Source organism: Erpetoichthys calabaricus, chromosome 15, assembly GCF_900747795.2.
Source record: "Erpetoichthys calabaricus chromosome 15, fErpCal1.3, whole genome shotgun sequence".
In the NCBI taxonomy this organism is placed as follows: domain Eukaryota; kingdom Metazoa; phylum Chordata; class Cladistia; order Polypteriformes; family Polypteridae; genus Erpetoichthys; species Erpetoichthys calabaricus.
Genome location: NC_041408.2, coordinates 55,252,977 through 55,276,341, shown reverse-complemented (window position 1 = coordinate 55,276,341; position 23,365 = coordinate 55,252,977). Strand labels below are relative to the sequence as shown.

The 23,365-nt window shown below is 39.0% G+C and overlaps 1 protein-coding gene across 2 annotated transcripts in view; it reads right to left on the bottom strand.

Annotated features, from left to right (window-relative positions):
• Positions 1-1,007: 1,007 nt before the first annotated feature.
• Positions 1,008-23,365, bottom strand: part of heatr5b (HEAT repeat containing 5B) — a 132,607-nt gene continuing 110,249 nt past the window's right edge. For both annotated transcript variants that reach the window (XM_028820881.2, XM_051919165.1), the window contains exons 29-36: positions 21,654-21,905; positions 20,972-21,099; positions 18,086-18,230; positions 16,609-16,878; positions 13,179-13,403; positions 10,034-10,185; positions 4,619-4,832; positions 1,008-2,389 (exon numbers count right to left, since the gene is read on the bottom strand). In XM_028820881.2, coding sequence (XP_028676714.2) covers positions 2,082-2,389; positions 4,619-4,832; positions 10,034-10,185; positions 13,179-13,403; positions 16,609-16,878; positions 18,086-18,230; positions 20,972-21,099; positions 21,654-21,905 — 1,694 coding nt within the window. In that variant the 3' untranslated portion in view covers positions 1,008-2,081. The remainder of the gene's footprint in view (positions 2,390-4,618; positions 4,833-10,033; positions 10,186-13,178; positions 13,404-16,608; positions 16,879-18,085; positions 18,231-20,971; positions 21,100-21,653; positions 21,906-23,365) is intronic.

Sequence of the window (23,365 nt, the reverse complement as noted above, 5' to 3'; positions counted from 1 at the left end):
GAGGAGGCCCCAGGGAAGACCCAGGACAAGCTGGAGGGACTATGTCTCTCGGCTGGCCTGGGAACGCCTCGGGATTCCCCCAGAAGAGCTAGAAGTAGTGGCCGGGGAGAGGGAAGTCTGGGCATCTCTGCTCAAGCTGCTGCCCCCGCGACCCGATCTCGGATAAGCAGAAGAGGATGGATGGATGGATGGCATTGTGAAGAAAGAAATAAAGCAGTAAAATAAATAACAATCCAAGTTCATACCTGAGTGCTAGCAGATACTCTCGCACAATAATAGCTGAAGGATAAACTATGGAACAACCAATGTCTACTCTTGAATTCTGTAGATCACTCTCTGCAAACAAGTTGGGAGCAGCATGGCATCTTGGAGGCAACATCAACCATTTTTTATTACAATAAAACCTTGATTATCCGTCCGTCACTCGGGTTAAACGGCCCAGCCAGCCGTCACCAAAAATGGGATTCATTCAATAGGAACAAATGTTTTGTTGTTTTTTTTTTTTGTTTGTTTTTTTACTGCTGCTAGCCCCAGATTAATGAATTAAACTAATCAAATGAATAGATTCATGGGCAGTTTGAAAGAATCATACCAGTAAATTGAATAGAAGTGCCCGTGACTAGACTGGAGGTTTCCCTAGCAGTACTGGGTGCAAGGCATAAACCCACTCTGGAAAGAAAATCAGTACTTCACAGAGCCCACTCACAGGGAAGGAACAATTCAGAATTGTCATTTAAGCCTGAAATACAGAGAAACCCATGATGACGAAATACAGAGAAACCCATGATGACACAGGGAGAACATTAATTCAAAGTCAGAAGATTACCTGTGAGGCACCAGCACTGACCACTCTCTTCTCTCCTCTTCATAACTCAATCTAATCTAATCTAAGAGTACTTGCTATAAATGACAAATATCTTAAGTCTGCCTATGATTATCAGGGTAACAGTAAATCATGGAAATGGCAAGCAAGAATACTGGAAAATAAAACCTACATTAGGCATAAGTAAATAGTTGTTAGTTACAATTAGTTTTAATAATAATAATAATATACCCCAGACAGAGACACAAGACATCTCTTCACGATAAGATTTTAACATAAGCACCCAAAAAATTAGGAAATTACCAAAAGAAAACATTCCAACATGGACAAAACATGAGCTAAAATTATTTTTTCGCATTATCCCATTTGTGTTCTTAACAGTCCATTCAAGGCATCAGCAAAGAAATCTCTGCCGTACTGCAAGACCTTCCCTTCATAAATTAATTATTGTCCTTGAATATCGTCATGTACTGTGAAAAGTGTTTTGAGCAAATGACTCATAACAGAAGGCAAAGTTTTTATTCCCTATTCTCTTCCATACTATACACCCACTGCTGACTCTTCTGCAGATCTTGTTTTCTCCTGACAGCAATGCTGCCAAACCGGTCTGAGCCTGAACCACTTGGAGGAACTGTGGGAACCATATAAAAACAAGGCCTTCTCTCTCTCACACACTCTCACACACACACACACACACACACACACACACACACACACACACACACACACACACACACACACAAAAAGGGGAGTATAAAAAGGTTCTTGTATAACAGAACCAAGCAAGTGCTGTCTGCTCACCCCTTTTCAGGATGATTCAGGAGGAACTGTGCACCTGAAACATTTGAGATTCCTGAAGAGGTCCTACAAGCAAAAACAGGCTATACATCTGTCTGATGGAGCTCAAAGAGCAGTCTGAACTACAGGACAGGAAAGAATGAGTGAAAATGCATCAAAGAAAGCTTTGTGCTTTCAACATAGCCATCTCAGAAGTACCCTTTGAGAGTAATAATTAGATAGTCCAAAAGTTTTAATTCCACCAACCTAATTCCGAGTTCATAAATAACATAACAAAGGCATAAACAAGAAATTTGAAGTGTGCCAGAAATATTTAGTCCAGACAATGACAGAATGGAAATGATAATATATCATGGAAAAGCTAGTGGCTCCGAATGTAACAAGAAAACCAGAAACAATAAGATAGGCCCAAGCCAGAGGAGGGTGCAAATAAGCTTGATATGACTGTTGAATTGCTTCTTCAAAAAAAGCTTGTTTTCAGCTTGATGGTGGGTGCAGCTTGCACCGTGGGCTGATTAAGCCTACTGGCAGCTTTAGCTTTACTGCTGGCTTGGCTGGCTCTGATAGCAACTTCCAGTCGTGTCTTCAGCTCTGGGGCAGCTCCAATCACCATCTTAAAAGCATTTGGGTACAGAGGGCCAATGCGCACTAGGTCCTGGAGTGCAAACTCATGGAGGTCCTTGGAGGATGGCGAGGCTGACAAGAAAGCATTTTCATCCAGGAGGTAGGAGATGAGGATGGGGACCAAAAGTGCAAGAAGCTGGACTCCTGAGAAACAAGAAAAGGTGGAATTAGAAGTCAAATAAGACAAAGCCACTGAAAAAGTCCAGAGTTTGAGAAGCTGTATATGCTAAATTGGACAAAGAGTGAAGACCCTGTGGTGATGAAGTGTAGAAAGATCTCATGTATGTTTAAGATATCGCAAATTATACTATGGCAATGAATCCATAAGAGAAAAAAATTACCAACCAACAAATAAAGGGGAATGGTCAAGTTAAACTTTAACATGTCTGCTAAGAAAAATCAGGAATGTGGGATAAACTTGGATTAAATCACATAACTTACCTGCATAGAATTTTACTAATGATAATTTTCTAATATTAACATTTTCACAGGAAACCATTGGTATAAAGGTTAATTTCATACTAATGAGGCTGTTCTTGAAGAATGATGTTAGTGAAACTAAAGTTGTAGAATTTCATATTACATTTTTGTAATGTTCACGGAATTCAACTGAAACTAAAATTCAAATTGAGTTTGAAGCCCTACATTAGTTGTTTACCATCAATCAACAAATGGAGCTTCGCCATCAAATCGCTAAAGATTTCTTCAACTACGGGCAGAATGTCATTCACAAGGATTATACAGTATAATCAGTGAGCAAATTATTAGGGACACTTGTACAGCTGTTTACCCATGCTATTATTTAATCAACCAATCATGAGACAGCAGTACAATACATACAATCATGCAGATACAGGCCAGGAGCTTCAGGAAATGTTCACATCCTACACCAAAATGGAGAAAAAACGTGATCTCTGTGGTTTTGATTGTGGTGTGATTGTTGGTGTCATATGAGATGGTTTAACTTAACTGCTGATCTCCTGGAATTTTCACACACAACTGACTCTAGAGTTTATTTAGAATGGTGCAAAAAAAACCCAAAAAACATCTAGTGGCAGTTCTGTGGACAGAAATGAACTTTTGTGTAGCAAGACTACATAGAATTAAAATCTGGTTTGCTTCCTTCTGGCTGCTGACACTATGTTACAGGAACTTGAGAATGGTGAAGGAGAATCCATTCAGGCATAGTAGTCAATGGCTAAGATTTGGGGGACCCCGCTTGGTAGGATTTCCCGCTTCCTAGGGCAGGCATCACGTTACTATGACTTCCAGGGCAGAAAAGGGGACATATTAGCGGGAAGCTTTTTTTTAAAAGGACAACCACTAACCGAGAAGGAGGAGGGAGAAAGGAAGCAAAAAATGGAGAGGTGAATACTCCAGAAGATGTGGAGGTTTCAGTATATGGCCCGATGGTTCTCCGGTTGATCCCGTTGGTGAATCAGACTCGCTTCTCTATTCCTCAGAATAGCGTGAAATCAGCCATATCTATCTGCTGCCAGTTTTCTTATATTATTCAGAAAGAAACTATAAGAAAGGATATTCATCGTCATTTCATACTAACTGTATTTAATCATTCCCTTTTTTTGTTGTGCTACTTTGAATATTTGTATCTCTTGGCGTTTGTATATCATAGAGGGAAGGGGCAAGGTGTTTGGTCGGGGGAGGGGTGTCCACGGGAAATGGAATCACTAAATGAGTACCCTGTCACCTTTTACAATATGTGCAAGTGTAAATACTGTTTTCTTGATCACAACACACTTTCAGATTTAATCAATTGCACCTATCAGTTTTTTGAGTATTGGCTGGAGCAGAAAGGGGGAAGAGGGGTCTAAGACTGAATATTTTAATGCTAGTATATCTTTCAAACAGCATCTAATTCTCCTATGGGCGGTGAAGTGTGGCAATCATACCCTTTTATAAGTCAATTGTTACAGCTGGTGAGTGAAGTCTGAGGAGAAGGGTCAAACTAAGCTGGGCTGATAGAAGGATATCTGTAACTCGCACAACAGCAGAAGAGCATCTTAGAATGCACACACGTTAAAACCTTAAGGCGGATGGGCTACAACTGCGGAAGACCAAGTTGGGTCCCACTCTTGTCAGCTAAGAACAGAAACCTGAGGCTGCAGAATGCACTGGCTGACCAAAACTGGACAGATGAAGACTGGTAAAAAGTAGTCTTGCCTGACAAACTTTACATATTTACATTCAAGAACAGAAAACTTCAAGTGTTTAATGCAGCTTCAAAACAAAGCACACAAGTCCTCCATTTAGTATCTATAGAATTTTATCAGAGTCTAGATTATAGGAGTCTTACATAACATTAACTGATAAGATAGAACACATGAAACAAAAAAAATCAGAATTGCAACATACGGTTGGCTTCCTCTGCCATTGCCACCAGTGTTTCCAGCACTCTTATTCCCTCCTGTACAGCCTGCAGCTCAGGGCCACTGCTGACTCGATTTTGTTCCACAGATCTTAGCTTTTCCACAAGCAGCGGGGCCAGGGAATGGATGTATGGAGTAGCCAGCGCCCGGTTACTGTGTTGGAAAAGAGACAGCAAAAGCTGGTAGCATTTAGCTTGTACCTGCATGGAAGAGTAAGACAGAGAAGTTTGTGTTAATGCCTTTGAGGAAAGGAGCTATAAAAGTAAAGACTGATAAATGTGTAGATGATTTTATGGTAGAAAATTCTATAACAAGTTGATAACTGTCTAAAATGCCACCACACTGAATATCTACTGTAGGGCTGGGCGGTACGACCTGAAATGAATACATGTAAATCAATAATGATAAATGAGCAATTTAAAAACCCTAGTTCAGAAATGCCACTTATTGAAGTGTTAGTTGTTCTGGCACCCAGATAACTCAGAATAAGTTTTATATGTTGTAAGAGTACATTTTAAACATGCAAAACTGTTAAAGCTGCACAAACCTCATATGAATATCTTACAAATAACTTGAGAGCTTCAAACAAAGTTTATTTTATTTTAACATACTACACAATGCATATTTACTTACTATGGTGAATTTTTATGAAATGCAAACTAAATGTACAACTCTCACATATTATAATTTTTCAACAAAATGATACCAAAAATAACACATTTTGTGAAAAATGGTGATAGTTTTAAAGGAATACTTGATCCAAAAATGATATATATTTTTTAATGTGTAACTTACTTAATGAACTTTGTAGAGATGGCTGAGAAATTTGTTTTTATGTTCATTCTGCACGAAAACATGACATTAAAGTTTATAATATTGTAGAAGTCACCAATGCTGTACAATGGCAAACAATGTGGAAAATATCCATGAAAAATAGAAAAAAAAAAATCACATACTACTCAAGTCACACAATCCAAGAGTCAGATATCCAGTCGTATGCTCAAAATGTGTAAGACACATGCTTTTTTGCTACACTATTGTTAAATAGTTACTTCTGTATAATCAGTAAAAATCATTAACAGAAAACTAAAACCTCATGGGAGTGACTTTTTGAATTGAAGACAGGACTCTTGACCAGCGAATGAGGGGGTGAGGCAGGTCTACAATTCAAAAAGTCAATTGCATGAGGTTTTAGTTATTATTCATGATGGACGCTGATTATTCTGGAACTATCTATTAACAGTACTTTAGCAAAAAATAGCATGTGTTTGGCACATTTTCAACATACAATTGGATAAAAGACATGTGGATTATGTAACACAAGTAACACAAGATTCCCCATCCTCCTGAACCCCATAGTTTGCCGGTGTGCACCATCACTTTGGCCAAGACTGCATTGTGGTGAACTGGCCCTACACTCTTCGAATTCCACCACATGGTTGTGTGTCAAGTGGGGAGACAAGCTGCTCATGTTACAATTAGTTGCAGCAACGGTTTCCATAAATCTAAATTTGACTTTAGTTTATTCACTGTTCTGTTTACTGTAGCAACATCTCAAAGTCAAAGCGAACTTCATTGTCATCTCAACCATATACAAGTATACAGATAGACGAAATTGCGAAGCTCAGAGTCCACAATGTAACAACATGAAGTGCAAATAATACATTAAAAATAGAATTAAAATATAAAATTAAAACACAAACAAGACAAGACGTTCTGCAAACACAAGACAAAGAAGTAGCAGCAATATTGACATGTAGTAAGCAATATGAACATTGATGCAATGTATGGTATTTGTAATCTAGATACATAAATATAGTCAATAGATATGTAATATAATAAATAAATAATAGATAATACAGAAATTATCAGTGTATGGTAATAGTTGTTTAAGACATGTGTAAACAATGACAGGTCAGAATGTTTCGCAGCTGCAGGATATCAAGAATGTCAGAATACTTAAAGGTCAGTATAAGATTTTCAGTTCTTTTTTACATGCACATTAGTCTTTGCAGGAAAGTGGCTTGCATGTATAAAAGGTCTGTGTCAGTGGGTTTATAGAGGTGGTTGAGGCAGTGTGGAAGATCCAGGGGGCAGCATAGTGTTAAGGAGTCTGACAGCTTGGGGGTAAAAACTATCTTGCAGCCTGGCAGATCTGGCTCTGATCCTGCAGTATCTTCTCTTGGATGGCAAAAGTGTGAAAAGTCCATGTGAGGGGTGTAAGGGGTACTGCACAATGCTGAAAGGCCTTGCAGACATTGCGTTTGTAAAATATGTCCTGTAGTGAAGGGAGAGGCACCCCAATAATGTTCTCTGCTGTCTTCACTATCCTTTGCAGGCGCTTGTGGTCGAATATGTTGCAGTTGCCATACAAGACCGTGATGCAGCTGGTCAGAACACTCTCAATGGTGCCTTTGTAGAACATGGTGAGGATGGACGGGGGAAGACTTGCTCGCTTCAGCCGCCTCAGGAAGTGTAGTCTCTGCTGGGCTTTCTTGATTAGTGATGAGGTGTTATGTGTCCACGTAAGTTCCTCAGTTATGTGCGCACCGAGGAACTTGGTACTCCTAATAGTCTCCACATCTAAACCGTTGATGCTGAGGGGGATGTGGGCAGGATGTGATTTTCTGAAGTCCACGATTATCTCTTTTGTCTTGTCAACTTTGAGAGATAGATTATTGTCTTCATACCATGCGGACAGCCGTTGTACCTCATCTCTGTATGCTGTTTCATCATCCCTGCTTATCAGTCCCAGCACCATCATATCATCCGCAAACTTGATGATGTGGTTGGTGTTGTGCGTGGCTGTGCAGTCGTGAGTCAGCAGGGTGAAGAGCAGTGGACTAAGCACGCAGCCCTGCGTCACTCCAGTGCTCTGTGCGATGATGCTGGAAGTGTTGCAGCCCATCTGAACTGACTGGGGCCTCTCTGCCAAGAAGTCCAGGATCCAATAGCAGAGGGTGGTGTTCAGGCCCAACCTGCTCAGTTTTACAACCAGCTTTTGAGGGATGATTGTGTTGAAGGCAGAGCTAATGTCTATGAATAGCATCCTGACATATGTGTCTTTTTATTCAGATGTGTCAGGGAGAGGTGAAGGGCAGAGCATATGGCATCCTCAGTTGACCTGTTTGAATGGTATGCAAACTGAAGAGGGTCAAGGGAAGCAGGGAGATTAGTCTTTATGTGTGTCATGACTAACCTTTCGAAGCACTTCATGATGATTGGTGTGAGTGCAACTGGTTGGTAGTCATTCAAGCATGTTACTGATGACTTCTTCGGTACTGGTATGATGGTGGTCGACTTGAAGCATGCTGGGACTGATGACTGGCTCAGAGATATGTTGAAGATGTCTGTGAGGACACCGGCCAGTTGACTGGCACATTCTTTGAACACACGACCAGGCATACTGTCAGGTCCTGCAGCCTCGCGTGGATTGACTCTGGATAGAGTCCTCTTCATGTCAGTTATGGTGAGACAGAGTACCTGGTCAGTGGAGGGAGGTGTTGCTTTTCTTGCAGGCTCTTTGTTCTGCATCTCAAACCGTGTGAAAAAGTTGTTCAGCTCAACCGGTAGGGAGGCATCACCATCACTGCTGTGTGGGTGGGCTTGTAGTTTATAATTGTCTGAACGCCCTGCCACATACGACGTGTACTGCTGAAGTGTTTGTTAATCCTCTGCGCGTAGGCCCACTTAGCTCTCCTTATAGCGCGAGACAGGTTGGCTCTGGCCACCCTGAGGGCGACGTTGTCTCCAGATCTGAAGGCTGCATTTCTGATCTTGAGTAGCTTGTGCACTTCTCTCTTCACCCAGGGCTTTTGGTTGGCTCTTGTGGTAACATCCTTGGTAACAGTAACATCCTCTTTGCATTTGGAGATATAGCCAGGCACAGAGTCTGTGTACTCCTCCAGATTGACGGAGTCACCATCCATAGCAGCCTCCCTGAAAATGTCCCAGTCTGTCAATTCGAAGCAGTATTGGAGAGCTGAAACAGCACCAACCTGCCACACTCTGATGTTCTTGCAGGCTGGTTTAGTGCGCTTTAGCAGGGACTTGTATGCTGGAAACATAAACATGCTAATATGGTCTGAATAGCCGAGGTGAGGGTGGGATAGGGTCTTGTAGGAGTCAGGAGCGCTCGTATAAACATTGTCCAGACAGCTTCCACCTCTAGCAGCAAAGTTCATATTCACATCTGACCAAATGATTGACGCTGTATCCTATTTAGATGGGAAGCTCAGCTTCATTTGTAGCTGACTCATCCCTGCCTGTCTGGAGGTCAGCAAAAGCACTCATGTTTTCCCATGCCTGGCAGACTCCTATTGTTTTGAATGAAGAGCGAAGGTTGGAGGAGACAGAAGCATGTGACTGGACAGTGTGAGTACAAATGGGTAATGTAGTTTTTTTTTTTTTTTTTCCTGAAAGTAAAGTACACAGTAGGAAGCTTTTACCGAACATACTAGCATGAGCCAAATTAGTCTGGTGAGAGCTTCTTCTTGTTGATATCAGTTAATTTCTGGTGTACTGCCCAACCCTTTCGTGTGTGAAAAGTGCTTATGTGGGTTTGGCTCCCTTGGGGATTTATCACTGTTCTACAGGGCTTTCATAGTCCTAAACTTCACAACATTCTTCTGCCTTGCCCTATATTGATGAAATAGCAAAACACAGCCGTTAACTTTTTTCAGCTTCTCCAGGTTTATGCATCCTCGGCTGTCACCTGTGGTCATGCCGACGCGAGACAGATGAAATCTGCTTTTAGCATGGTGCACTTCAAAACTAGAATCATAAAAAAAATTCGGATATGAGCACCAGTAGGCTTTGCGCCCTAGGAAACTATTCTATAACAGTAATTATTTACTTCTCTGATGCTGATCTTTCTGATCATAAAATAGGTCATTACGACAGCAATTGACAAGAAGAATTCATAATTAATTGCAGAATTACGGTATTTGAAGGTTCCTCTAGAGTGCCTCTTTCTCTTGCACGATTTGGCTCAAAAACTAATCAGCACATTATCATCTCATAGCAGGCTTAAATTTCGAGTTTGGTATATTTCCGTCCAGCCATTTTAGTTCTAGACTATCCTCAAGAAACTGTGACACACAGATACACACATCATTGAGATATTCAGGTTTTCTGTATCAGGGGACCCTAAAACAATGAGATCCATTGAAAACCAGAGATCGTAATTTTTGACGAATCTAAACCTTTCACCCCTCCCCCATAAATAGGTTATGGTGGGGATGAGAGCAAAGCAAAAAAAAATTAAATAATGTGGCAGTGGTGCCCCTGCTGTATTTACAGACAACTGCTCACTGTGGAGGGCCCAATATGAAATTTAAAATGCATAACTGATACATCCAAACTTCACAACTTGCCAAAGCAGAGTAAACAGCAGTCCTACCCATGGATCTCCTGAATTTAGGGCATGTTTGAAGCGGTTCATGCAACCATTCTGCAAAGATGTGACCCCAACAACCTCTGAGCCGGCATGCAACAGAAAAAGAGTGACTGCCGTCAGCATGCTCACTTCATCCATGTCAGGACGGGATTCATCTAAAAAAGTAAGAAATAAAAGAAAATTACATTTATCTAGAAAAACTGAGAGGCACAATTTAGAAATCATTTCATTTAAAAAATGGCACAGAAACAGAAAGTTGTGTAAAAACAAAAAGTAAACTGAGAAAAACTGCATCAAGGATTAATTACAAAAATGGTGATTAGTTAACATTTTATTTAAACTGAAGCATTTAACTAGAATGAATAAATCAGAACAGTTTAGAGTATTGTGTGTTGAAACCAGGCCTTCTGTATGTTATGCAAGACTTGAAGCATTTTCAACTACCATATCACATTTTCTCCCGGTAGATGTTTTAAGCAAGGTGAAAAGATGCTGCATTATTGTGGAGTTAATGGAACTTACCAAGGTTATTATGGGGCAGCCTATAGTCACACCATAAGCTTAACACACAAACAGACCCCATCCACTTATGGACAAATTATGAGTAACACCTGAACAACCTGTTACTCCTTAGTAACCCACATAGAAACTAACTAGCTTAGCACGAACCATACACGGTTATTCCTGGATACAACTCAGACCTAAGGCTACCTTGGTCCCTGAGAATAACCTAAAGGCTGACGTACCTTCACAGTGTCCATGGAAATAACCTTGACCTAAAAGGCTGACACAGCTTGACCCCCAAGAATAATCTAGACTTGGAAGATGATACACCTTGGATAAAGCCACTTACCAGTTAACGATGAGCTACCCCACCATGGTGTCTTTCTGTTGGGGATGTCTCACCTTAGCCTGTTAACCCTTTGGGAAAGAAAGTGTCAATTTCCCCCCACCCGGTGCCCTGTATTTCATTTATTACTGCAGTCGCCTAAGATATGCATAGTAAAGAAAAGCGGTATTTATTTCAAAAGATTAAGAGCAAGTGAACTAAGCAAAATAAATTATAGAAAATAGTGAATGTAAAGCCCTAATACACCTCTGCCTCCAAGTCAGTTAGTTTACAAAGATTAACAGCAAATAAAATATTAGCGTCAAGGAGTTGTTGTTTTGGGCCTCTTTGAAATTGAGCAGTTGGGCAGATGCATGGAGTACATTCTAGAACTGGACAGGCTTTTAAAAAATGTTCTCTGGCAAAGTGTAATCTGCCCTTCCTATGCTGGAGGTTTATCAGTGGTTTGTACCTTGTGGCAAACCCTCTGTATTTACTTTCATGAAGCATTCTCTTGATTGTAGACTTTAACAATGAAAGTTCTACCTCCAGGAGAGTGTTCAGTTTGGTTGAATGTTATGGAGGGGTTCTTTTTCATCAAGGTAGGAATTCTGCAATCATCCAGCACAGTTGTCTTCTGTGGTTTTCCAGGCCTTCTGGTGTTGCTGGGCTCGTCAGTGTGTTCCTTGTCTTTAACACTAGAATCCCTGAAGCCTATGAAAAAACTCGTAATCCTGGGCCACCATAAATTTTTTTGCACCTCTCCATTAGCATCTTTTGTTTTACATATTATGTCGATCAGCACAAGCTGCAAGCAGACTGCTGTCCCATCCCCCCACAGCCGCAGCTCAAATCAGAGAAAAACCTCTCCCAGCTCAAGTCTGTTTATCTGGGTGTGAGGTGTCTGGAGTTGTATAGGGTAAATAATATATCGTTATTTGGAACACATGTATTTCATATGTGTTCCGTGCCTACTATGATCTATGTAACTGTAGGATGACAGTAAATGCCTGGCAAGACCTAAAACAGAAACTTTTTTCATGTTATAGTACTAATGACAAAATTTTGACATGAAGTGTATAATACGTGAAGACTGAAGTCCAAATATCAAGTGAGTAATTTCACAAATGGTACAAGTATAACAAAACAAGTGCGCTTTTATTCAAAAATACAACCGAAGAAATAGAAATTGGGTTAGGATACGACGCTGACAAGACTGTTTGGGAGGTGAAGCGGTAAGAACTGCTGACTCATAATCAAGAGGTTGTGGGTTCAATTCCGTTTTTTCATAGGCTTCAGGGATTCTAGTGTTAAGAATGCACCAAATGGTTGATTTGACCAGTCCTAGTGTTTCTGCTATCTCTTTAAAAGGTTTGTTTTATTTTCTCATTCTAATGATGGCCTGTTTTTACTTTCATGGACAGCTCTTTGGCCCACATATTGAGAGTTCACAATGACTGCTTCCAAATGCAACTTACATACTTGGAATCAACTCTTCTTCAGGCCTTCTACCTGCTTAATAGCTTAAAAGGAACTGCTCACACCCGGCTATGGAACAGCTTGTCAGTCAAATGTCCAAAAATGTTTGAGCCCATTAAATATGGAGACTATGTATAAAAATGGCTGTCTTTTCTAAACGGCTCATATGACAATTTTATTAAACACCATAAATTAAAGGTGAAAATGTCTACACTGCAATCACATAATGATTGCTTTATTTCAAATCCATTGTAGTCGCATAAAAATTATGAAAATTGTGTCACTGTTCAAATACTTATGGACCTGACTGTAGCTGTGGTGCACTGTGCTGCATAGATAAATGTGAGCAAACACCAGAGATGCATTTTAATGTCAAATTTACTCCTAATAAGTTATACATGGATATAATCTATACATGAAACACATGTTAAAAGGGATTTTTGAGGAAACTAACAGTCATTAGATGAAATATGTGTCATGTTTTAAATGCTGTGGAAGTGGTAGTCTTCAAAATGATCTAAGGGCCAAAATTTAGCGATGTAAAGGGTAAGTATGACGGCCAGCCATCTCTGGAAATTCTGAGATTTTACTATTTCCAAGAGACAGCATTCTAAATACTTAGAACTATACCTGGTTGCAATTTCTCAAATATCCTACTAGATTCTAAGGTATTTGCTTTTCTTTAAAGATCACTGGATTGTCCCTCTTAACACATAATACTGTGGAAATTCTAAAAATAACAGAGGTAACGTCTAGAGGTCACATGTAAATTTACATGGCAAACTATGAACGTCGCTGAACATGACAATGTTGTTCCCTAATTAAGGCGGTTGTACTCACCAGGTTGTGAATACTCCAGCACTGACGCCAGAGTGCTCCGGATAAGGCTTGTCCACTCTTTGTGCGTCTTTTCAGTTTTTGCCAGTGAGCAAGTTATGACAGTTTTAATACCCTGCAGGGCCGCAGAAACAGGTGGGGGAACCTGATTGTCTGCTGTCTTCTCCGCCGTTTCTCGAAGTACACCCGTGAGAAGATACAGGATTGTGGGCAGTACAGTCATGTTTCCTGTTCATTGGAGGAAAGATGAAAAATAAAACAACACATGAAGTACTTAGGCAAAGTTTATACTGGTTAGGGGGCAAAGCTGTTATCCTGAAGGTATTTTCACTTTAAACAAAGATAAGCAGGTGCAGAAACCCAATAAACTACAATCTGTAAACACAGAGAAGTCTCTTTCACCACACTGTTACATACTGACATGAAGGTTACAACCAGAGGAAGTGTTTACAGTACTTTACAGTAGTTATTTTAATATAGGGAACAGTTCACAAAACAAAATTATCATTTGGTGATCCCTTTCCCAAGGCAATGTATAATATTCGAATAGGATTGTTTATATACTTTTTTGTTAAACACATAGTTGGGTTAAGCGACTTGCTTCAAAAGTACCACAGATATTGGGAAGCATTAATTAAACTAGCAAACCTCTGGTCTGAAGTCAAATGCTATGGCCACTAACCCACACTTCCAGTCGATATTAAGAAAATATTTTAAAATATAAGATCACATTGGAAGCATGACACATGCAATGGACTTCTTACTTCCTTGGCACTGCCATCCAGTGGATTTAAACAACGTTATTCTGCAAAAAATCATGAATATTTACAGGCCTTTTGCCACTCTGTGGTAACTCATTAATATTTATGAGCAGGTTGAAAACTTCAATCAAAACACAGTGGTGTGTAAACAAATAACTATGAAGCCAGTTTTAGAACAAACTAAAACTGAACCATGAGTTGAATCAAGCAATAGTGATGACAATGTGAATTGGCCAGCAAACACTGACACAGATAGTGAAACTGATAATTATGACAATATACGATCCACTGTGATACGCATGATGAATTTGGCCCTGTGAAAATTCACCGTGGTGCAAGTAGCTTTGTGGGGGGGAAAAAAAAAAAAAAAAAAGGCAAAATGATTGCGATCAAGTGAAAGGAAAAGAAAGACATTAACCTCCTCCCATGTTTATTTCAGGGGAAATATGAAAGTCACTATGCCTTACATTATGGCAACATAAAATAGCACAATCAAAGTGTCACTCATGCAGATCAGTCACAGACATTCTACCCAGAAAAAATATAACAGAGGTGTGAAAAGAAACATGCTTCTACTGTCCTGATTGCAACATCGAGCTATGCATTGGTAACAGTTTCTAAACACATCACATGAAGGACATGAACTAAATCTGCATCAGTACACCAGTGGAAAACAGACAGACCTTTCCTACTCTATTTTATATTGAAGTGTTAGTAGTTACATGTTTCTGTTACACATAACACTTTTTCTTGGTGAAAATAATTCAACATTATTGGCTCATTTTTCTGAGGGAATACATAATGCTAAAGGAGGGTAATAGTCCAATAATGCTCTGATCATTCATGTGTCCAAAGATTCCAAGAACATAATTTAGAAACCATTAAAAATTAATTTGCACTAGCAAAAATGTATTAAAAATGTTAATATTTTTGGCTAAAAAAACAGATGTAAGTAAGATGATAGGATCTATCCATCTATTTCCTGAGCTTGCTTTTTTCTATTACAGAGTCACAGGAAACTAGACCTTACGCTCAAAAGCCATGGGTGCAAAGACAGAACCAGGTTTACATTATAGACAGGTGAATTTGCCCCGCGATGGACATCTAACAAGAGTCTGCCGTATGGCCTAAAATCCATATCATGTTATAAGTGAAAATTCTGACAAGTTTGCTAGATAGCAGTATAATGTACTTGTATATACTTTACAGACTGAAACTTATGTTGTACCAAAATAATACTAATCAATGTAATGAATAATATATGTAACCCAGACATGCCTAGTATCCATCAAAATGCTTGTTAACACACTGTTAATCAAACTGATTGGACTGCAGGTGTTCATGACTTCTGAACCAGTAAAAGTGTAGGTTTGATCTCTTTTGCTGGCTCATTTGTTAGCACAACTGCTGTCAAACACATCAGAAGACGTGGCTCTTTCCTATTGTTTTGTTTGTATCGACTCTCAAATTAGGTTGCACCACACAGCACTCTGGGTAATTCTCTTAAAAGGAGTAGGCTCACGTATTGCATACAGGTTAGATGCAAGTCCAAACACTTTAACTTAATAACTTTATGACTCTAATACATCAACAGATTTGCATTTCCCATTTCTTCTCATGTGCATGTTTTATGTTTAAATGTGCTTTTCAAAAAAGTTTAGCATACTGGTAAAACAGCTTTCTCAAAAATCCGCACCATATGGACAGTTTCATCAAATATGCCGAATCAACCGGTATATTGCCCAATTCATACATCTGGCAAGTATGTGTGCACCCAAACAGACAAAGCGAGAGTGTGCCAGCTCCATAAGAGACACTGACTCTGAGGCTATATGCAAAGAGCATTAATCAGTTTTCCCCCATGTGTCATCTCATAGGAGAGCAAAATCATTAGAATTTAAAATGTTAACAGTAACATCTGCTCTTTACAGCAGAATGAACTTATCAGCCACATGGAGCTCTGAATTTCTATTAAAGCGTTTTCCATTCAGCTGTGGTATGTAAAACACAGGATATTAAACAGACAAGCCACTTTTATGTTTGCAAAGTCCAAAACACCAGTGTTCCTTATTCCTTTTAACTCCGCTATGTGCACTGTATTTCTGGGTGTGTGCTCATTGGCTGTCAACGCTCACACACACACACACACTCATCTGCTCTTTTGAATTAAGACATAATCAACCATGTTTGATTTTGTCAGAGTGAGTATTAGATTGTTTGGACTGAATTGCTGGGTATAAGACTACACGACTGTCACCAACTTGCTAACTTTATGCAAGTCTATAACTGGGAAGGGGGAAAAAAAAAACACCCTGAAAAAACTGAGTAATGTGACAGGCCCTTAAGGTACACTTTATCTGAAGCAGTGCATATGGAGGTGGGTTTATAAAAAAGCAAGTGTATTTCATAAGAATAACAAACTGAAATAGTTTAAACTGTAGGAGATAAAACTGACACAAATGAGAAGAACATGCTGATTCCACATAGACACTTAAGACCAGCATTAGACAACTATGAAGGTGGGAAGGTAACTTACTGGGATACAATCCATGTATACGTGGCTACATATCTAACACTTAAAACTGCTGTGGCCCAAGATCCTCTGCCATACCAGCTCTTTACCAGTCTTTTTCAGAATGCCTCAAAAAAACCTTTACATAGTGATACACTACCTGCTGGTGAACACAAGGATGGCAGATCAGCCAGTATGGTAACAGTAGCTGCCACTAGCCTGGCATTCTCCTCTGGGAGCCGTTGTGCCTTATATGCTACATGGCTTGGAGAATCCTTCACTTTGGTGTTGAGATGGGGCAGCTGTCGGACTAAGATGAAAACAAGCAACTCCATGGCTGCAAACACCAATGACTTTCCAGGGACTAACCCTCCAGATTCCCCTCCCTCTCCAAGTACAGATGGTGCATCTTGCTCCCCTGTATCCTCAGCTGTGAAGAGAAAAAAAGAAGGCTCAAGGTTTGAAATATAAGGAGAAACACACCCAATATTATTTCATTCATACCAAGCTTAATCTAATAATTATAATTTTAACACTATACACATTGATAATATTACAAGGTATGTGTATGTCAACAACGAATATGGAAAAACAAATCTCAATTATCAAGCATGCCTAGACCACGTAGTGTGATATGGTGCCGGATATTGCTCTAAGTGACTATTTCAATTTACCAACTTTGATGGGACCTACTAGTGGCTCTGCCCAGGATCCTGAATACTTACTTTATTTTCTATTAAGGATTGAAAAGCAGATATCATTACATCTAAAAGAAGAGTAGAACAGAAGAGGAAAAATCAGAGAACTGGACCAACCCTAATCATATCTCTCCTGTATAGGCCCATCTCTAAGCAAATAATTTCTCCATATAAGCCTTATACTGTGAGGTGGTGTAACTAACCTGTTTGTCCATGGAGGTGTTCAGTCAAAAGGACTTAATCACCTCTATAACAATGAGGACTTGTCCCATCTTACCTGTTGACTTTAACCTTAACCAGCCTTAACAGGAAAAAAACATGAATATACAGTAAACCCATTTCAAAGGGATATGCGAGGTCAGGGTCTGACCAAAAGTACTTAGCTCACCATAGCATCATGCGCACTGACAGTTCAAGAGATCTTATCTCTGATCCCTGGCACCACCTTTATCATCAGCGCTCTAAATATTTAATTCCTTAGCTACAAAACTGCTACTTTCAGGAAGGCCACACTATTGGTAGTCTAATTCCAGGTTTGTTGGAAACATTCCTTTTCTTACTCCCCATACTGTTTGCAATCTGCTGAAGGAGAGAGCTTTAGAAAATAACATGCTTTTTACTCAGTGATCAATGTGGTTTCATCTCAGAGGTCTGTTCAGATAACAGGCCACTCCATCTTAAAGGGTATATCCAACATTTCTTTTTTAAATTGTATTTTATTTAACATAAATAAATAGAATCAGTAACCCACAGTTCACTCAAACTAGTAATATGGCAGCACAGCCATTGTGTAAAAAGCAGAAACAAAATTCACAAAACTAAAATTACAAAACGTTCACAACTTCTATTACCTACCCATACATATACCCCTCCTTACAAAAAATGAGTACAGCACACCTTTAACTTGGTATAAGCATTCATTCAGTCAAGGCAGCTTACCCTTAGCATGTCTCCTTTCTTGCAGACAATCTTGAGTGGCATGTATCACTTCTTGAACAACACCAGTCACCTGAAGTTGGACTGATGTGGGATCTCGAGTGAGCAGAAGACGATGTAATACATTTAAAAGTTCAACCCCAAGCAGCTATGAAGAAATAAAAGTCAGTTATACAAGGCAATGACAAACAAATAACTGACAGTAAACCACAATATATTTCATTATATCCAATTCAGGCTATCCAAAGCTGGTCCTGGTGGTCATGAACAAACCATAGAACATACCTAAGAACAGAAGTAGACAACTATGAGGATGAGGAGGATGCTGAAGAAGGACCCTATCTACAGTGAATTACTATCTAGTAAGAACAAAAGAAGAAATTGATGCCAAGTAGGCATCAACACAAAAACTATTCAAATTAATACAGACAGGGTGATATCACTGATCTGAGGTGAAAAAAAAATGAGTTACATATAATGAGAATATGCAAAGAGGACAAGACTGGAACAGGACAATAAAAAGTCTATGATTATGAAAATATATTTTACATGGTGCTGAACGGTGATCTGGCTATATGTTTAACATCATAACTAAATGTAATGATAACAACACTGCTCCATCCATTCCTGCATGTCTGTTAAACCCATGGACACATCTGGCTCCATTAATACGTGACAACACAGGATTAGATAGATAGATAGATAGATACTTTATTAATTATACCGTTTTAAAAATGTTTACAATGGACATATAAAGCAAAAAATATATAATGTATTAACATATGGTGTATATATTATTTATATGTACATTTATACATACGCACACTGTGTGTGTATATTATATTATATTATTTATATATATATATATATATATATATATATATATATATATATATATATATATATATATATATACACACACACACACACACACACACACACGCACACGCACACAGTACTGTGCAAAAGTTTTAGGCAGGTGTCAAAAAATGCTGTAAACAAAGAATGCTTTCAGAAATATAAATAATGATTGTTTGTTGTTATCAATTTACAAAATGTAAAGCGAGCAAACAAAAGAAAAATCTAAATCAAATCAATATGTGGTGTTACTACCTTTTGCCTTCAAACCAGCATCAATTCTTATAGGTACACTTGCACAAAGTCAGGGATTTTGTAGTATTATAGTCAGGTGTATGATCAACCAATTATACCAAACAGGTGTTAATGATCATCAATGTCACACGTAGGTTGAAACACAGTCATTAACTGAAACAGAAACAGCCGTGTAGGAGGCTTAAAACTGGGTGAGGAACAGCCAAACTCTGCTACCAAGGTGAGGTTGTGGAAGACAATTTCATGTCATGGCAAGATTGAGCACAGCAACAAGACACAAGGTAGTTATACTGCATCAACAAGGTCTCTCCCAGACAAAGATTTCAAAGCAGACTGGGGTTTCAAGATGTGTTGTTCAAACTCTTTTGAAGAAGAACAAAGAAACGGGCAACGTTGAGGATCGTAGACGCAGTGGTCGGCCAAGGAAACTTAGTGCAGCAGATGAAAGACACATCAAGCTTATTACCCTTCGAAATCGGAAGATGTACAGCAGTGCCATCAGCTCAGAACTGGCAGAAACCAGTGGGACCCAAGTACACCCATCTACTGTCTGGAGAAATCTGGCCAGAAGTGGTCTTCATGGAAGAGTTGCAGCCAAAAAGCCATACCTCCGACGTGGAAACAAGGCAAAGCGACTCAAGTATGCACGAAAACATAGCAACTGGGGTGCAGAAAAATGGCAGCAGGTGCTCTGGACTGATGAGTCAAAATTTGAAATATTTGGCTGTAGCAGAAGGCAGTTTGTTCATTAAAGGGCTGGAGAGCGGTACAATAATGAGTGTCTGCAGGCAACAGTGAAGCATGGTGGAAGTTCCTCGAATGTTTGGGGCTGCATTTCTGCAAATGGAGTTGGAGATTTGGTCAGGATTAATGGTGTTCTCAATGCTGAGAAATACAGGCAGATACTTCATCATGCAATACCATCAGGGAGGCGTATGATTGGCCCAAAATTTATTCTGCAGCAGGACAATGACCCCAAACATACAGCCAAAGTCATTAAGAACTATCTTCAGCATAAAGAACAACAAGAAGTCCTGGAAGTGATTGTATGGCCCCCACAGAGCCCTGATCGCAACATCATCGAGTGTGTCTGGGATTACATGAAGAGACAGAAGGATGTGAGGAAGCCTACATCCACAGAAGATCTGTGGTTAGTTCTCCAAGATGTTTGGAACAACCTACCAGCCGAGTTCCTTCAAAAACTGTGTGCAAGTGTACCTAGAAGAATTGATGCTGTTTTGAAGGCAAAGGGTGGTCACACCAAATATTGATTTGATTTAGATTTCTCTTTTGTTCATTCACTGCATTTTGTTGATTGATGAAAATAAATGATTAACACTTCCATTTTTGAAAGCATTCTTTGCTTACAGCATTTTTTCACACCTGCCTAAAACTTTTGCACAGTACTGCATATATAAATTATATATATATATATATATATATATATATATATATATATATATATATATATATATATACACACATACATACATACACACACACACTCATATGTGTACACTAACTTAACCTTGCCATGTACTGTTTGATCTAATGAGGCAAAAATGCTAGAATTTGCCAAATGCTATAATTCATCAGCATCAATAAAAATGTTACAAAAAAACATTGCTGAAATTGTTATATAACAAAGAAAACACAAATTTATGCCAAAAATGCAAAACACAGGGTAGATGTGGCTTATTCATGGCTAAGGAATGAAATCAAAGAAAACTGAGACAGTACAAATGTCTTCATACAGATATTGATTCTTTAACTCACCTGGTCATCGGCAATATGGACCCTAGCAGAAGGGCAATCAAGCAAGGTCCGCAAGGCCTGCAGACACGCCGTCACATGCTCGATGGGCTCTTCAGCTCTTGGAAAACATAGGAACTCAATACTGACACCTACGGTACAGTGAATGCAAAACGTTTCAGCAAACATAAAAGCATTTAGCATTAAAGACAACTTTTTAACAGGATTACTTTTAGAAAATACTAGTTGGCAACAAATTATGTTATTTTCCTTAACAAAGAATAGGTTCTGCAAAGAAAAACTGAATAAAAAGTCCATGAAAATGAAAAGATGGATAGAAAGCAAAAAAGGACCAAAAAGGACTACATGAATACCTCAAATACCAATATTTTTTGCAACTGATCTATAACATAAATTAGAGCATATTAACTTTAAATTAGTCTGTTTTTATCTCTGTAATATCAAAACAGTGTGGAGAGATCAGGGGATTAAAAGTGAATCTAATTTGAATTTTACAAGTAAAGTCTGGTATAACCTTGATACTTTCAAGTTAGAAATGTCATTAAAATGATATTTTTTTTTCCTGAAGCCAAAAAAAAAAAATCATAACTTAAAATACTACAGACGAGAACAATATAGAACTGTTCATATATGATACCCCCTAAAGTGATTAAACATGTTTTTTTCTCTTGCGTGGCAAACTTACCAAGGAGAAGGTGCATCTTGTCTCTCACAGCATTCTCAGGGGATTTAGCAGCAGGTGGCGTGCTTGAATTTTGGTTTAGGACAACCGCTGCTGCAACTTTCTGGGAATTTGTAAGGCCTTCCTCTGATGGATCATTCACAGAAAACCCAGTGCTGTTGAGCCATGTTGCCACTGCATGTAGAATGGGGGCCCAAGAGTTTCGGTAGTGAAGCCGTGCCATATCAATTGTTTCAGGTGTGTAAAATGCTCCTCCTTTTAAGAGATAAAATATGTCAGAGAAGTACTGTCTCTAAAACTAGTATTTTTAAATTGTGCCAGTTGGTGAGATATCCACATATATAATTTGAAAGAAAGCAAGTGAGCATATATAGTAAACAGTAAAAATTAAAAACAAGCACAGTGTAAATGTAATTTTTTGTTTAATGCAGCTGAATAACCCACTGACATGTGTCGTTTTCTATGTATTATCCAGTTTTGTGCCATTTATAAATTGTGCCTCCTCCCTGTTCCCAGTGCTTTTCTGGTATTAGCCTACATACACTGGATTCAAAAAGTATTCAAACCCACTCTGCACACTTCACTGTGTTGCACACAATTTAAAAAGGATATATTTACCATTTTGAACCATTAATCTACACTCAGTAACCAATAAAGACAAAGTGAAAATATGTTTTCAGAAAGGTTTGAAAATTTATGAAAAATTAAAAACTGAAATCTCTCCTTCGAAGAATTAATGAGACTGTTTGATGTGGTCAGGTCAATCCTTTTTGCTTTAATTCTCCTGGAGATACTGCATTATAGATACACATTCACATACACACAATACATACAGTATATACAGTAGACACAGAAACTGTTTATATATTACATCTATACTAATAAAAGGCAAAGCCCTCACTGACTGACTCATCACTAATTCTCCAACTTCCCGTGTAGGTAGAAGGCTGAAATTTGGCAGGCTCATTCCTTACAGCTTACTTACAAAAATTAGGCAGGTTTCATTTCGAAATTCTACGTGTAATGGTCATAACTGGAACCTGTTTTTTGTCCATATACTCTAATGGAGGAGGCGGAGCCACTTATCGTGTCATCACGCCTCCTACGTAATCACGTGAACTAAAAACAAGGAAGAGATTTACAGCACGAGTCAAACGCGGGAACGAAGGTAAATGACGTTAATTTTTGAGTGTCTTTTAATCCTGTGTAAGCATACATATTAACACATGTGCAATTAAACGTGTGCATTTACGGGGTGATTTCTCAGGCTTAAAAGCTTGCCTTTTATTAAAGAGGTAAATGCAAACCGTTTTCATTCTGAAGGGCACAAACCACGTTAGATTTCATGCTCAAGAGTAAACTCAGCACACAGCTTGGTCATATTACAACCGGTTCATTTTCCTCAGTTTAAAAAGGTTTACTTTTCTTCTTAATAAAATTTTTAAAGCAGTACTTCGCCGCTGCGAAGCGCGGGTATTTTGATATATATCAAAATATATCGCGTCATCACGCCTCCCACGTAAGCACGTGAACTGACCTGCTGCCGTTTGCAATGCCATATTCGCGAGATACAAGTTTAATGAGAAGACACGAGGTATAAACGACAGTTTGGATCACTTTGTAATAGAGTTAAAATTGCTGTAGTGAGAAACTTTTAACTGCCGGGTCATTAAATAAACCCGTGGACATCGCAACATCACACAAGACAGCGGCTC